The sequence below is a fragment of the Mastomys coucha genome, unplaced genomic scaffold, assembly GCF_008632895.1.
Source record: "Mastomys coucha isolate ucsf_1 unplaced genomic scaffold, UCSF_Mcou_1 pScaffold21, whole genome shotgun sequence".
NCBI lineage: Eukaryota > Metazoa > Chordata > Mammalia > Rodentia > Muridae > Mastomys > Mastomys coucha.
This window is the reverse complement of record NW_022196904.1, coordinates 187,177,838-187,194,810: the sequence shown is the minus strand read 5'-3', so window position 1 is coordinate 187,194,810 and position 16,973 is coordinate 187,177,838. Positions and strand designations below refer to the sequence as shown.

Here is a 16,973-nt window from a genome sequence, read left to right as displayed (position 1 = left end):
AATAATCTTATGGTTGGGGGTCTGCACACCATGAGGAAGTGAGTTACAGGGTCGCACGCAGCGCTAGGAAGGTTGAGAAGCACTGAGTTAGAGCGAGGTGTGGTGCTTAGAAACCAGCATCTGGGCTGGCTCACCAAGAAAAGGCATCTGTCACCAGCGTGACAAACAGAGTTCCAAGTTCCATGCCCAGAGCTACACACAGACTCACACAGACTCACACTGACATAGACATACACACATGCATAGACATGCATACAAACATAGGCATGCCAGGCAGTGGTGGCGCACACCTTTAATCCCAGCACTTGGGAGGCAGAGGCAGGCAGATTTCTGAGTTCGAGGCCAGCCTGGTCTACAGAGTGAGTTCCAGGACAGCCAGGGCTACACAGAGAAACCCTATCTCGAAAAAAACAAAAAACAAACAAACAACAACAAAAAAAAAAATAGGCACACACATCAAAACACTCTGAAGCAATGTAAAAAAGAAAGAAAAATTTAACAGTATCTGAAACAGCACAGAAAGCAGCCATGAGCAAGGAATTTTTGTCTGTTTTACTCACAAATACCTCTGCAGTGAGTGAACCTCCTAACTGAGTGAGCCACAACCCGCAGGCTTCATACATCAAGTGAGAACGCCTCTCCAGCCCACTCGCACACAAGCACACCAGCTTCCAGTCCATTCCTCTGTGGAGAGTGAACGTACACTCTCACATCCAGGCAAGGGCTAGCACCAGACACTGAGTCTGGAGGCTAGGCACGGTGTGCACACCCTCAGAAAGTTGAAGCAGGAGCACTGGGAGCTTAGGCCAACCTGAGCTACATGACATACTGTCTTAAAATTTAAAATAATAAAAATAGTTTGTAACTCAAACGGACTTATTTCTGGGAATTCTTTCCACTTAGCCCAACTTGGCATATCCATATGAAGTGAAAGAACACTCAAGGGAATGGGTAAGAGGACAGATTAAGAACAACAGAGGCCAACTTCAGAACACCAAAAGGAAAACCAGGAACCCTCACACCTGCTCCACCACATTCTTCAATTCGGAACGATTCTTCAAGTACTAATTTCTAGCCATCTTCTTCTTGTGGGCAAAATGAGAAGTTCTAGCCACAGAACGTCACACACCTATGGGACAAGACACCCCATTCACACCCAGGATAGAGTCAGAGTGGGCAAGTTTTCCACCCTTCTTGCTTTGACTCCAAAAGGTAACCAAATCCTGAAAGGAGGTCTCTAGGGTGTAGACGAGGTATAGAACCAAGAGCTTTGGAAGGTTCACATGAGATCTTGCAAGTGTAAGAACAAGAGGGAAAGCAAAGCTCATTGCAAAGTCTCTCCATTGCTCAGCTGTGCAAACAAATAAAAAGGTCCATTTCTTCTGGATCCTCTCCTAGCTGTCCACGACCACACGCACGAGCGTACACACGCATGCGCACGCGTGCACACATGCAGAAACCACTTCACATCTCCAGAGAAAAACAACCACAAAAGGTCTACACCGTTTGTTTTTGTTTCATGTAGCGCTTTTTCCCCTAAATCACATTTGACTTTGTGTTAAAACATCAACCTTTGGCCAAAATACTCTTAAAACAAAGCTTAATTGGTTTTCAAGTAGCTCTTCAGAGAACCTGGGGAACGGCCTCTGTAGGTCTCGGCCTTGATAACAGAAAGGCTCGTAGAGGCTGCAATAATGACCCGGGTAGGAATGTTGGAAGAAGGCCCCCAAGGGAGGCCACAGAGATGCCTAACTGCATGCACAACCACCTGCAGGCCATCCCCAGGAGGCAGCCCTGGCTGTGCAATTAGGGGTCTTCCTCCCGAGTCAGCATGAGTCTTCCTCACCATCTAACAGAGATGGTGGAGGAATTCCTAAGTGCTAGGAAGGAGGAGAAACTCTTGCACGAAGGAGCAGCCCTACAGACGGGAGGAACTTCATGTAGCATTTGATCGCATGTAGATCCTTTATTGCTACCTCCTCAAATACAACATCGACTCGCCACACAACACCTACTGCTGTACATTACAAGGATGACATGCAGCAGTCCGTGAGCAGGCCTCAACCTATAAGAAAATGGCTGCAAAGCTACCTATACACCACCCCTAAGTGCATAGTGTAAGACAATATGCACAGACCCTTCAAAAGTATGAACAACCCTTCAAAAGATGTACAAAACCTACTAGTCCTGTATTAGCTAAGGTGAAGCTGGAAGCAACCAAGGATCCAATAACACAGAGAATTATATACTGCATGATTCCACTCATATGAAGCCAAGAAAAACAAACAAACAAAAACAGGCTAAAGGAATCCAATGTTGGAATTTCAGTTTCAGGCTGGGGAGAGAGGAAGAAGCCAAAAATCGGGGGGTGGGGGGGCGAGGAACAAGGGAGACTTCAGAGTATTTCATCAGAGGTTAGGAAACTTGGGCCCAGGGGCCGAATGCAGTCAGTGTTTGTATTGATAAATAAAGTTTTATTTTGCCATGTTTTTTCCTTCATCTCAACATGCTCTCAAACCAAAGTAATGCTAAGTTAACCAGACTGACTATATCTGCCCAAAAGCTTAAAATATGCACACGTCCCATCTGCGCACTGATGTGAGGCCTCTCGGAAGCTCACACGCCTGTAAGTCCATCCTCTACCTCACTGACCACCTGTGGGATGCACTGTGCTTTGGTGACGCTTTTAAAAGGCCAGTGGTCTAGAGTGCAGCTCAGGGAACAAGCTCACTCTTAGCATATAGGAGGGCTTGTGTTCCATCACCAACACACACACACAAACACACACACACACACACTGGCAGCAACAGAATTAAACAATTTATTATCATTACTAATAATAACCACGTGGTGTATATTTTGAGCCTCTTTATTTTTTCAGCCCAGGTATACAGTGTTCTCAGCCAGTGTTGCTGTCCTTGTCTTTTCAGAACCAAGGAGGGCTAAGAGACCCGAGATCGAAAGTGTGGGAAGGTCCCATCTCCGAACTGATACTAGGGGAGGAGCAGTGTGTCTATAGAGTCGCTCCAAGGCCATTCACACCCACGGTGAAGTTGGCCAAGTGCTGTGTTGGGCCGGAGGGGGTGGGGGGAGCGAAACTCATGTGATGCCTGGTGTCATACTACCAAGTTATTTTAGGATGGAGCTTAGGAGAGCAGCAAGCTCAGCCCCTCCTGAAATACAGTATTTATTAAGGTTCATCCACTCTTAAGTTTCCAGGGAAGAAACTGGTGCCCCAACATCACATTGGATTCCAGCTTTGGATGAGAAAGGCAGAGAAGGCCAGGTCTGTTTTCTGGGCACTGGGAGGGGCCACCCTGCCTCTCCTCTCACCCCACCCAGGCTGAAATGTCCAGAGAATTCTGAGGACAATCTTATTCTGTCTGGTCTGCCTTTTCTTCTTCCCTCAGCTTCTTTTGTTTTGTTTTTGGCCATTTATCCTTTGATGATCACGCTAAAACTACAGCTAGCTGCCATTTGGCTTGGCCTTGTGCTGGTCCGGCAGACACCGAGGGAGAATGGACACTTTTGAAAGCATACTGCTGGTGCTCCAATAAAATGTCCCTCTGTTTGCCCACATGGGCATCAGGCCTTAGCAAATAGAAGCAGAGGAGAACAATACTACCTGTTCATGGAGGAACAGGGATGGTTTCAGTCCTCCAAACAATAAGCTCTGTAATTTACTCCATCTTCCTCCTGAGAAAGGGCTTCACATGGCCCGCATCGTGCCAGGTGGTTTGGAGAAAGACGAACTGCGCCTCCAAACAAGGGGCACTTCAGCGCCGGGTGTAAAGATTCAACAGCTGGGCTGGTCTTGGGCTGGTCTCCCAGTGACATGGCCCCAGCCAGCCTTTCCACACTAAGATAAGGATCACTGTCCTATTCAGTCCCAACAATTCCCACACCCCAGGCAACAGGACTTCCCAGCCCTCCTGTGCTGGAGTCGGCCTTCTAGGCCTGGGGACACTGATTATAGGCGCATTCATCCAGAGCTGGGGCTTGGACTCGCTCTCTAGCCAAGCCTTAAGTCTAAACTGTTTTCTAAAAGCAAGACTTACTGGGCCTTAAAAGGAAACGGCCTCCAACAGGAAGTGTGCCAGAAAGAACTGGAGCTTCATGCTCACCACACACACACACACACCAGTTTTGAAACTATCTGAACATGAAGGAACAAAAGCCAGGAGATGTGTGCGCACAGAAGTGCACGCACCTAAGCACAGCACTAACATGAATAGTGGTAAGGCCAGTTACTATAGCCTTAGAATAAAACCAAAACACGACCAGGAACCAACCAAATGTCTGAAAGACTTGCTGACTCATGGCGCTCCCTGGAAGGGATAACCCCATTCATGGGGGCAGATGGCCATTTCAACAGCAGATCTGAAATGGCAAAGCTAAGAAGATACAATAAGGTAGGCGGGAAGCAGACGCTCCAGTAGACCACACATGTGCACAAAACCTTCATCTACATACATGTATTTGTATGTACCCTGAACACCCGTGTACATACATGCTACTCAATCATGTCTACTTGCACATGTGTGCAGATGCACACGTGCCCACACTCACCTGTGCGTAGGCACGCACATCCACATGCACAAATGTACTAACACAAGCAGCCTGCAACAGCTTCCTACCAAAGGCCAAGCCAATAGCAACTTAGAGGAGCCTGGGAGGGCTTCCACACCACAGCTAAGGCTCTCAAAAGCCTCCTTGCCAGGCGTTTACACAAAAGAGTCAAATACGGGGGGTACAGCGTGGGACACCATGAGACACACTCTCATGGCAAAGCCAGGCCGGCAGACAAGAGTGCTTTAGTCGACATGAGCCTGCCGCTGCTCTCCGCTGGCTTCTGTTCAACCCATATCTATATTAGTCTGTGATTTGTTTAGCCTTTGGATTTAGAAGAATGGAAGCATTGCATGCACAGGAAACAGGACACTCATCAGAAGCTGGGATCTGCCGCCTTCCCCACCAATGCTTCCAGTGTCCGATGTCAATAGGCCCAAGAGAAACCAACGTTTTGGGGCGATCAGGTCAAGACTGGTGTTCTTAGCACCGTGCACCGCTCACCATGCTGCCGATCCACCGGAAGCAACTCTCCCTGATTCTCACCTTGCCCAGCTCCCTTTCTCGCCATTCCCTGTGTGACTCTCAGCTCAAGGTCCTTCCTTCAGCAAAAGGCAGTAACTATAACCAGTCTGGAGTCTGCGCACCCATGATGCCTGATTGAGATACTCTTAAGCAACACAGACTCATCTCTCTTTTCATATCTTTAAATCATTTTAGGAACATCTCTTCTGTTCTTCTTCACTTCCCACCCTCCCTCAATAATTCAAACCACCACCACCACCACCAACACCAACACCGCCACCACCACCACTGCTGCCATCACCACCTCTCTATTAATGACAGTACCACATTATTATCATCAATGCCACCATCATCACCATCGCCATCGACATCATCATTAACATCATCACCATCATCATTAGCATCATCAGCATCATCATCAACATCATCTGGGTGGGGGGCAGAGAATAAAAAGACACAAGAGACCTACACATTGGTAATTCAAGCTTCAGAATCTCTTGGCCTCCTACCTGAATTGCAATCTGGTGTTCAATCGTTTTGTACGCAGAGTAATGAGTGCTGCCGGATTGAAAATGGAGCTGTAGGAAGAAACCAAATCAAAGCGTTCTGCTCATGTCACAAACTACAAGAAAGCATCTTTTAAGCAGTTCACGAACAGCAGACAAGCCTCCCTAGACCGAACCGCAGCCTGGCATTCGCAGACCTGTGGGCCTTCATTATTACAAGTAAGACGAGCACACAAATCGGAACTATTGCTTTGGGGTTTTTGGTTTTGTTTTAGTTTTAGGTTTTTTTTTTTTTTTGGTTGTTTGTTTTGTTTTGTTTTTTAAAGCACCCATTCAGTAAGCGAAGGGGAGGGAGGGGGGCAGGAACAAGGAAAGCCGAGGCTGAAGCCCACAAAGACACAAAGGAAGCCACTGGGTGCTGAGCAGAAGGCTGGAGAAACTTAACAGTGTGCTGCAAAAGTCAACAGTAGGCGACACAGAGGAGAGAGTGAAGGCACAGAGGGCTGTGAGGAGCCACTAGCCTGGATCAAGAACAAGTCCCACCCCCTACATCTCTAACAACTGAATCCTGGCTCTCAGACACAAATCTATTTCTGGGAAAACAAATGTGTCCACGGAATTCAGGGGCCACCCAGTACCTTATGCATTCTTTCACCATGACTAAGCCGTCAGATCCTAAGACATCTCCACAGCCCACACTCTAGTAATCTACACTCCACCACCACCACCCGCAACCCCCAAGAGAGCCAAGCATTGTTCAACAGCCCCAGGTAGGTGAAGGACCACCTCTCCACAAGTCTGTGCTTACTCCCGGGGCCAACACTTTCAACTGGGTCTCTCCCTGTGTAGCCACACACACCTCCCCTGTGAACTACTCCCACAAAAACACCAAGACTCCTCCTCCAATCTTCCTCCTCCCACATGATACAAGTTAACCCTAGGATGCTACCCATTGGGAGAACAAGCTTCATCAATTGAGACATTTTATAGATGACATGGGGGGAGGGGCGGGGTCTCTCCATTACTGTACACAAACAGATGAGGAAGGTCAGATGACCAAGAGAAACCCCTCCCTACACTTCCCCAGCAGCAGGCAATTCAGGGGTACCCTCTCCAAACACTTGGATGAACATCTACCTTATCATCTCCATCAACACAAACCATAACCACTATGTTTCAGAATTAAGTTGCCAGAGCCCTTCAGAGTTTCAAGAGCTTTTGGGATTGCAGGAGAGTTTTAAACTCAATTAATGTCATCTTGTTCCCTGGAAAGAAAGTCATTCAGTAGGATAGGTTTGCTCTTCTGAAAAAGGAATGTTTCCCATAAACTCTCAACTAGAATGGAACCCTGTAGCAGCACGGTCTAGACCCACACTCGTTTTTTTAGGACACAATGAACTTGAAGAGGATCACAGCAGTCACACACACACACCCCCAAAAAAATAAAACCTAAAAACTATGTATGTCTTATGTAAAACATGTTCATCAAAATTAAAAGACAAAAGTTGGGCAAAAATAATAATAATCTCTACATATGCCAAAGCGGGCATTACACAAGTTAATATGGACAAAGTAAACTGATACTGTGTCCATGCAGCAGACCCCCACACACCCAAGAAGCAACAGTGATTGGCTGAAAAAGAAAGATGTGTCTGAGGTCTTTGTCCCCAACCCCCACTCACTCACCCACCCCAGTCAGGATGTCACTCATTACTGTGACAATTTTCCATCATGTTAAAACAACTTTTGTGTAGTGGACAGGTCTCTTTGCGAGTTTGGAATTCCTGGAGAGAGAACGGCTCTTGTCTGAGAGGAGCTTCTCTCTCCTCAGCAGAGCAGGCAACAGTAACAACTTGGTCCTTCCTTTCAACGGTTTCATTCTCTTCTTTTCCAATTGCCCAATTCAGAGCTTAATGGAAACTTGTCCAAGCCTCTCTCCCCACAAAGCCTGCAGAGCCCCAGGCAATCTGTACACAGGGTAACCACAGGAATCTTATATTGTCAATTAAAATTGAATGGACACCTGATAGCTGCGGATATGCCGTGGAAAATAATTTCATTTTAGTCATCGTCTTATGAATAAATTAATGAAACTGTGGCTATGCCAAATGCAATTTTCACTTGTCCAGCTCTGTTCTTAATGCTTGCATTCATCGCCTTCCCATACGGCACCAATGAGCCTGCAGTGAATGCTGCAATTAAGATAGTAAAGCTGTACATACACATGCATGGACAGAACTTTCTAAAGACACTAGGAGGGAGACCTGCATCAAGGACAAGTCAATTTCCCTCCAGTTGCACATGCCTGCACAGAGAGATACCAGTGTCTGTACACATACACCCTCACACCATTTTAGCACCTTCCTTGGGGTATCCAGCAACACAGAAAGAAATCCTCTTACCCACTCACAGCCCCAGTCTATGCAAAAGGCTCCCTCAGAATCTAAATAAGATCTCTCCCAGCAACCAACTACTGTGCTATGGAGACTCTGGAGCCTGAAGTACCTCCAGCAACAGAAATACCAACTGCTCTTGTTTCTCTTTGGGTTTTCTACCTCCTCTTTTCTCTAAAACCTTTTTCTGAAACACACACTTTAACAGCTTTTTTGCCTTCCATATAAAACATGGAGATGCCTTCTTGTTTACAGTCTGGCTTCTTAAGGATGAAATACGGATGCTAGTACAAACTTGGCACTCCACATTGAACTGGTCTCTTGTTAGCCTGCCTCTGCCTCCCACCCCCTCTAAGAGGACAGAGAAAACAAAACATGCTTAGGCCTGTGTTTTGAAAGGGTGTGTAGAGACAAGAATCTAGGACAAAACGGCTTATTTCTTTATTTCTGAAATTTAAAATCTGGTGCTCTGTGTGTTTAACCCTCTCTGCACAGGTCACCTGGAAGGCTCCCAGTCACCTCCTCATCACATCACTATGGCTTCTCTAGGTGGGTGGGTCTTATGCCTAGGACAACTGCCTCTCCCCTTGGAGACTCCAGGGTCCTCTGTTCCTCCAAGGGAGCCCCACAAAATGACACCTTCCCCTGCTAGGGAAGCAGCCCAGCACCCCTCATTACTAGAGCAAGCAAACAACCAGGCCCCCACCTGTCCACAAGAGTCAGGAAGACTTGGCAGTCGTAGGCAGACGCTTGCAACACTCTGACTAACTGCTTCCCTTATTACGCCGTCTCCTCTCCTCTGCCTTTACAGCTAATCATGAACACTGACTCTAAATTTGATGCTGCAGATACTGAAAATCAGAGATACTGAATGACGGAAGGGGAAACAGCTTTTGTCGACCACAGGGTTCTCAGGCTCCAAGCCACAAACAAAACAACAGACTGGCAAATGGGAAGAGTAGCCACTATGCTAGCTCACTTCACTAAAGGCACCAGGTGGGGAGCGTACTTATTCTTCAGTCTTATGAATCACCTGGCTTTCTCATATCCATCTGATTGCACACATGCGCACACACACATACACACACACACTTGCAGACACACTCATGCCCATATATCAGATCCATCTCCTAAGTGGCTTGGATTTTCTTAGGTCTCGGTCTGATTTCCTTCTATCCTCTTACTTGAAATCTAATTTCCACATCACTACAATTAAAGACAGAATTTTTTTTTTCCCTCCAAGTATATCCAAGACCCTGTCTTTGGTCCTCATTCCTTTGGGGAAACTGAGGTTGCAAAAACAGATCATTTCCATGCCACACAAATGAACCCCACTCCATCACAGCCCCAGTTCCATATGGACAGCCTTTCTCATTCAGTGGGAAATAGACTCTGATACTGTTGCTGAAGAAGTACCAGATAAGCCTTCAGCTTCAAGAGGAGGTCCAAACAGGGATACCTGGTAGATTCCTGGGTTTATAATCCCTGCGAAGATCCAGACCAAGAATTTTTGCAACATTCCTAAAACCACTGTCTAACAAAGGCATTGCCTCTTGGCTTGCTCATATTCCACCAGAAAAACACACGCAACGGAAGGGATGCCCCCAGACCCAAGAGCAGCCCCACTCAGTGTTTTATCGTTCCATCTAATGTCTATTCACCACCATTCATTTCTTTCTCTTTTTCTTTTTCTTTTCCTCAACTTGAAACCATGAGCTATGAGTCAGAGCTGGATCGTTAGCTTTTACAGCTTCCACACGCATCCACCTACTCACATTGGGGCAAGGAAGTATTGACTTGCAACTTTGCCTGAGACCAGAATCCTCTAAAAAGAAGAAAGGGGAGGGGTCGGGAGAATCGCTTCAAGAAAGTTTTCTCTGAATCTCTACTGGGGGATGCCCCCTTCCTTGTTTTCCTGCTTGAGCTACAATCCCTGGCAGAGAGAGGCTCGGGTTGAGCTTGGTGCCGATGGCTGGAGCTTTCTCTGGGTTGGCTTTTGAGGAGGAGACGAGCTGGTGCTCTTTAAACATCAAAACATAATTAAAGTTCTTCGTCTGGGAGCGAAGCTAAAGCACATTTCTAGCACACAGGAGCACGTGGGCTGAAGTGCTGAGGCATGTTCTTAACGCAGCAGTTTTCATTAACACTTGCTACAGAACACCCTCGGAACGATGCGCAGTCATTACTCCACTTAGCAGTCCCAGAGTTACAACTCATAACGAATTAATTTGCATTAATGTGGACTTCACGTGTCCTTCCCTGGGTTTGCCATTGCGATTCCTCGGCTCCATGAGACTGACATGACAATAACACAGCGCCACTTATTTCACTTTCTAAGACAAACAAACCCACCCCTAAGACCCGCATGGATCCTCCCCGCAATTTTTTCAGCATTTTTACTAATATATTTAGTGCATCATAATTGGCCCAGCACGGGGGAACCTAGTTATCTTCTCAGTAAATATTTATAGCATCACTCTTTTCCATTCATTGTGCATTTTCTTAGAGGATCTCACTGTAGCCTACATCTGCAATTCATTGACTTTACAATTTACCACATGTTGGGATGGGAGAGGTCTGAGCTCCATTTGAATCACTACACAAATATGCAAGTGATTTATCGGTTTTAAACTGGAGCCTGCAAGAGAGGGACTCCGCTCTCCTGACTATTACTTCTTCTGGCAGACCATGAACAATTACAGTTCGTACTAATTAAGCTCTGTAAATGTGCCGGGCCCTGCTAATGCCTAGCAGGCTTCACATTTATTTTCATGATGCCAAACTTTGGCAGGCCACTGTTAACTCCTTCGGAGCTGATATTTATTTCTAATAGCCGTGTCTCTCCCCACCACTGCAGCCTGAACTGTCTGGGGCCACTTCATCTAACAGGCTGAATTACTCACACAAAATCAGATGTGCCTAAGGAAGAAAAACCTATCCTGGGAAAAGTGAAGAGCACAGTGCCTGATAACCCCTTCAAAGATCCCACAGCCCAGTCTTTGTAATGAGCTGTTAAGGGATTCACATATCCCTAAGGGCTAGTAAGTTTCTGCATTCCATTGATTAGAAAATAAAACCTTCCAGCCAGGGTCTTTAAGTTTGGGTTGGATTGGAGGAAAAGTATTTGCCTAGAAAAGGTAGAGCCATGGCTTGCCTTGTATCTCTCAACAGTCCTCTCACTTCTCACCCCAATACACACACACACACACACACACACACACACACACACACACACACAGACACACACAGAGGGGGGGGGAGAGGAAAGGGAGAGGAAGAAGAAGAAAAAGAAGAAGAAGAAGAAGAAGAAGAAGAAGAAGAAGAAGAAGAAGAAGAAGAAGCAACAGCAGCAGCAGCAGCCCAACGTGGCCCACTTTGCCAAATGTTCACCAAAACAAACCACTCTTTAAAACTAAGTTAAAAACCTCTCCCCCAGCTGGGTCTGGACCTCAGATAATGCTCCAGCCAGACTCAAACCTCCAGATGCTTAGTGAGAAACTGATAGGAAACATATTGGTTGCCAGATAGAACACTGTGTGTAAAGTCAGGACTGCAGCCGGTCTCTAGCCCCAAAGCAAAGCCTTACAGGTTTAAGGGCCCCTCTCGCCCCTCGCGTCCCTCCCAAGAAGTCACTCCTGGTGGAGGCCCGTCTTGTCCCCTCCACTACCTCCTCTAATACTCTCAAACATTTCTTCCGCACCTCTAGCTGGACACAACTGCCACAGTGTGCCCCCCACCCCCAATGCGGCTACCTCATCAGGAGCCTGGTTTTTGTTTTGCTTTGCTGCTTGCCCATTAAATTCTCTTCCTTTACTGTACCTCACCTCTCCTTAAGCCTTCACATTAACTACAGCACTATGCGCCCTGGACTGTTCTTCCTCTGGCTCAGTGGAACATCTTTTAAATTAAAGTACGTTCCCCCATATCAGGTTTCTTTAAGTATTGTGGGAAATATGCACAATATAGGCAAAGTGGTCTCAAGGAAAAGAGAGGGGGGATTAGGAAAGGAAAGGCGGGGGCTGGGAGGGGGACCAGAAGAAAAGGAGGAAGATGCAAACACCCCAAGCAATTTTGCTTTTGAAAGGGGCATTAGAGTGGAGCCCCCTGAATCCCCATCCCTCAGCGTTCTCTTTATAAATGTGTGGAACAATAGCCTAGAGGAATGAGCAGGTCTGCAGCCAAGAGAAGGGGATGCAGACAACTGGGACTGCAGAGGTGTAGGGTGGGGGGGGGGCATCTTTCGCGATGCACACACCCCCATCTCATTGCTTATAATTAGTGAGAGAAATCTGAGCCACTGCCAATGTCTGCGGACCTTGAATATCATAAGGGTAACGTGGCGTCAAATATCTTAACATTCATAAGTGTTATGGGCTGCAAATAAAGCCTGTGGATTTATGACTCAGGGAACTTGCCAGCAAAGGACTGGGGCACATTTCTTTCAGCAGGCCTGTGAGGTGCAAGTTTGTCTTTGGTTGTAAAATTAACCATTTCCTTCACAAACGTGCTCAATTATAAATCTGAGTTGAAGATTTACTTACATGGTTGCCAATATCTACTTCCTTAATAAACTTACACACATACACATACACACACTCCAAAACAAAACCGTGGAGAATCTTGGTCAGTCCTCCTTTTCAAAATGTTGAAATGTGTTGGCAGCGTTATAAATCTGGTCAAAAATATCACCAAATTCTCGCACCAAGACCAGGAGGCTCACACCCACCTCCTGGGAGCTTACTTACTTGGCAAGGTTCAACACCAGGAGGCTCACACCCACCTCCTGGGAGCTTACTTGGCAAGGTTGAGGTTATTTTTTTAAGGGAGTAAATCAGTCCCTGTCTAGTCTCCTCCCTGCCCCCAATACAATGTCATCTACTTCCTGTGCAGGAGAAAGCATCTGCTAAATTCAGGTTGTCCCATACTTAACTGCCAATAAACCAACTTCCACATAGCTTCCAGACAGCTGGGGGACAGGTCCTCGGGAGTTTTTAGTCACGGTCCTAAACCCGCGTCCACACAGAATTTGCAGCTGTCATTCCTTCAGTGCACTTTAGTGGGATTCGGGAGCCCCTGCTGAGTAACATCTGACAAGATCCTGTCCGAAGCCCTCCGTGCCCACCGTGCCTGTGTGAGGAGGCTGGAGCACCCCTCAGATAGGCTCCGGCGCAGTTTCTATGTGCACCTGAGCACCTTGTGGGATGTGAGAAGGTGCTCAGAGCTTGAAAAGACTTCTACCCTAATCTTGAAAATCACAGCCTCTGGTGTAAGCATTGGATGTCAGTTCTCTAGCACTTTCTCTGAAGTAACCCCCACCCCCTTTTCTTAATGTCATGTAGAATTGCAGCCATCCCTTGCCACTAACAGAGAGCAGCATTCTTGGGGTTACTCCGGGAAAGCTTCCTGTAACTTTTCCACAGCTTGCTAAGGAACGGAAAGGCAGCCCACGGCCAGCAAAAGCAATCCCTCTCAGAGAAGGAAAACTGGAGTGAGGAACCCAACATGGTCATTCTCAACATCTTTTAGACATCTAAGCTAGAGCACAGCTTCAAGGCTGGTGCCCCCAAAGCAGGAGCAAAGTCCCCCCAGACCGATTCTCCTAGGTGAGCCTTTTAGACTCCCAAATGCTGCATTTGATTCCGGGGCCTCAGGAAGCCATAACAACCACAAACGGCAAAGCACTAGTATATTAAATTCATAATCATTAAAATATGACTTAGTGGCTGAAGGCTGAGCCCAGACATTAAGATTAGCACAGAAGGCTGCTGCAGAGATTAAAATCTAAACATGTCTGCCATAAATATTTCTGAAGGAGAGGAAAACAATTAGCATACATACTAACGAAGGCTGCTAGCACCTGTTCTTCTTCAAGGCGATAAGCATTTTATTGTTCTCTATTTAAAATGTAATGACCTGTGTAATTACTGTAATATTACATTGTTATGGAGGGGCTTGGAATGCCACACTTTGAAGTGTTGTCAAAACAATCAGGGGTGAAGGTAGGGGGTGGGAAGACAACAGGGAAGGTCCAACATTAACCCTTCACACACCAGGGTCTCAATCTTTTGTGTTAGGAAGGATTATGTTGTTTGAGTGAGGCGAAAACATCCATTTTTTTTTCTGAGCAAGCCAGAAAAAAGAAGTTGCCGGGCTAAATAAAACCTCCCCGATGAATAGGCTCCCTCTCGGTTTCCTGTTCCATTCCAAGTTCAAAAATGAATTCAAGATGCTGCTCACTTATCTGCTCAACCTAGGTAGCGAGCAGCTCCACGAAAAGCAAGTAGCCGTGGGTAGATGAGGCTGGAGAGAGCACCCTTAAAACGAGCTCTCTCCCACGGATCACATCGCAGTGCCTACCACTGCGGCCCTGCTTCTTCTTGCATGCTAGAAGGGAAAAGAATAAAAGTAAAACTAGCCCTCCTGTCAACTTCAGTACTGTTACGGTGTTCTCCGGAACACAAACATGACCAAAGCCCTAACACTGGCACGGCCAGCCCTCCCATCCGCTCCACTAGACTTCTTCTCCTTAATGTATTTTTCTATTTGAATGTATCCTCTTCATAAGCCATTTCTATTAATGTATCAAAGATTATAAATTAATGTTCTGAGGAAATCTATGTCCTTCTAAAGTAAAAATCATTACTATCAAGCTTTTACAGCTTCTTTGGCAATTAAGAGATTGTTCTAGAGATGATGTGTTATTCATCAAAAGCTGATTTCATGACACTTCTTAATTCTTTACATTCTTAAGCAGAAAAGCAGAAACCAGGGTTTCGGAGAGTCTTAGCCGGTCCTGTTTATAAGTAACAGAAAACAGCAAAAGCACCCGAGCCAGGAGGAATGGAAGAGAATGAATGAGCTTACCCCTAATTTGTCTTTACAACTCACACCCAAAACCAGACCCTATGAAGCCCTGAGAATTTCAGACCTGGGACCGCTTGCTTGCCTGTAGGTTCCACCCCGGGCTGTATGGAATCTGGAATTGCAAGCTGGCCCTAGCGTCCAAAGGCTCTAGAGGGACACACACCCGCCTCTCAGCTCCTTGCCAAGGCTTCACTCTGCAGCCTAAATAAATAACCTCAATTTCGGAGCACACAGTTTAACCAGGTAAGGGAAAGAAAAGAGTAAGACGAGGCAGTGTGCACAAAGATGTCTGCTGATGTTTGACACGCAAATACTAACATAACAGCCTACTGGTTTTCAGAAGTGTTTTCTCAGAGTCAATCTGATGTCACAGCACAGGGCCACCCGCTATGTCCACAATTAAAATAACTAGACTCTGTCTCTCTGTACAAAGCCCACAAAGGGGGCCTTAGGTTGGGAACCTTCCTTGTCTCACCGGGAAATCATTTATTTGCCTTTAACAATTTCCCTGTTTCCTAATTACAGCACAACACAACTGTGTGAGTTTGGAGCGGTGGTGTGGCAAGATCGCCAGCGGTCACGGACATGCAGTTTGAAAAGGGTCAAGAAAGGAAACAAGCCTGCCATTAAAGCTGAATATTCAGATGGCCTTTCGGGTGGCTAAGTGGATTTTAAAATAAAGCGAAGGAGGTCTGCGTTCTAGAGAGAAGCGGAGGAGGGGAGGAGGAAACTCGCGGGATTACTTTGGAATGTTGCTGGGTCCAGTTTGCTAACACACCGATTCTTTAAGATCCCACCAGCTACCAAGAAAAACACCAGGCGCTGCCTCAGAGGCTGCCCAGCAGCCTCCGGAAAGCACGGGCCCTACTGGACGAGGTCGGACTGTACCTCTGTCCCGGCTTCCACGGAAAGCACGGGCGCTGGGGAGGGGGTATGATTGTTTCTTTCCTAGGCATTAAAAAAAAAATTACCGGTCTAGCGTGCTTTTGCCATTCTACCAAAGCCCCCGGGGGGGGGAGGGTGCGGGGGGAACAAGTTAAACCTGATAGTTAATATTTTAATGCTTAAAAACACTTGTAGATCTGATCCATGCCCAGCACGGCTCAATAGTGGGCACATTATTTCAAATTGCCACCTTGAATAAGCGAAAAAGGAAAAACAAAGCTAGTGCGTGTAAACACGCTGTAGGGACCACGGCCAGAGGTGCAAGTGACAACCCCGGGAAGCCGGGCACTAACGCGCCGTGTGTTTCTAGAGCTTCGCAAGCCAGGCTTTTTCTTGGGGGGTAGGGGGAGAGGAGGCAGGGGATAGTGTGAGGGAAGAGGGCAGAGGCCCCGGGGGAGGGGACGAGCAGGAACAAATGTCTGCGGTGAGTGCCGGAGGTGCGCCGCAGGGAGCGCCCGGGGAGCCCGGCACCCCGCGCTGCCCTGGGCCCCCCAAAGTTGGGTGGCCGATCCCCAGGAAGAGAGGCATCCCCAAACCTCCTACACCTCCTTGAAAAGCGCTCACCCTAGCCTCTGCCTCCGCCCCAGGGGCCCACAGTGAGCTGGTCAGAGAAAAGAAGGCCTCCACGCCCCATCCGAAGGCACCGAATTTCCCTTGACACAAAAGTCCACTCAACAGGCCATCCTGACTATACACAAATCCAGAAGCCCGGCCACACGGGCCTCCCCACCACGCACGGCTCGCAGCTAGCAGCGTGGGGCAGCCAAGCCCTGCCGGGTCTGCAGAGAAAAAGCACGCCCAGGGCCCCCGGGCCTGCGAGGGGACCAAGCCTGGCTAGTGTGACCTTCCCCTGGAAGACGGGGCCAAGAGGCCTTCGAGCTTGCGATCGCCACTAGAAAGCTAAAATGACTGGCTGGGGCCAGAGCCGGGCGCTTCCGCAGGGCCGAGGCTGCGAGCTCAGCACCGCGGCTCCTGGAGCCAAAGGCACCGGGAACCCGGGCGGCCCAGCCGGGCCTCCCAGCCAGCAGCCAAGGGGTTAACCTGGGGAAAGCCCAAGACGCACAGAAGAGGGAAGGAAGAGAGGGAGAAGAAAGAGCCACACAGTCCTCTTCCCAGGGACAAGAAACAAACACCACCAGCAAGGGGGGAGGGGGAAATCAGAGCTCAAAAA

The 16,973-nt window shown here is 47.5% G+C and overlaps 1 protein-coding gene across 49 annotated transcripts in view; it reads right to left on the bottom strand.

Moving 5' to 3' along the window:
* Tcf7l2 (transcription factor 7 like 2) overlaps nucleotides 1-16,973 on the bottom strand; it is a 192,959-nt gene that overhangs the window by 174,782 nt on the left and 1,204 nt on the right. For 29 of the 49 annotated variants that reach the window (XM_031390735.1, XM_031390737.1, XM_031390742.1 and 26 more), the window contains exon 4: nucleotides 5,604-5,672. The exons of the other annotated variants lie outside the window; for them this stretch is intronic. In XM_031390735.1, coding sequence (XP_031246595.1) covers nucleotides 5,604-5,672 — 69 coding nt within the window. The remainder of the gene's footprint in view (nucleotides 1-5,603; nucleotides 5,673-16,973) is intronic. 49 annotated transcript variants of the gene reach the window in all.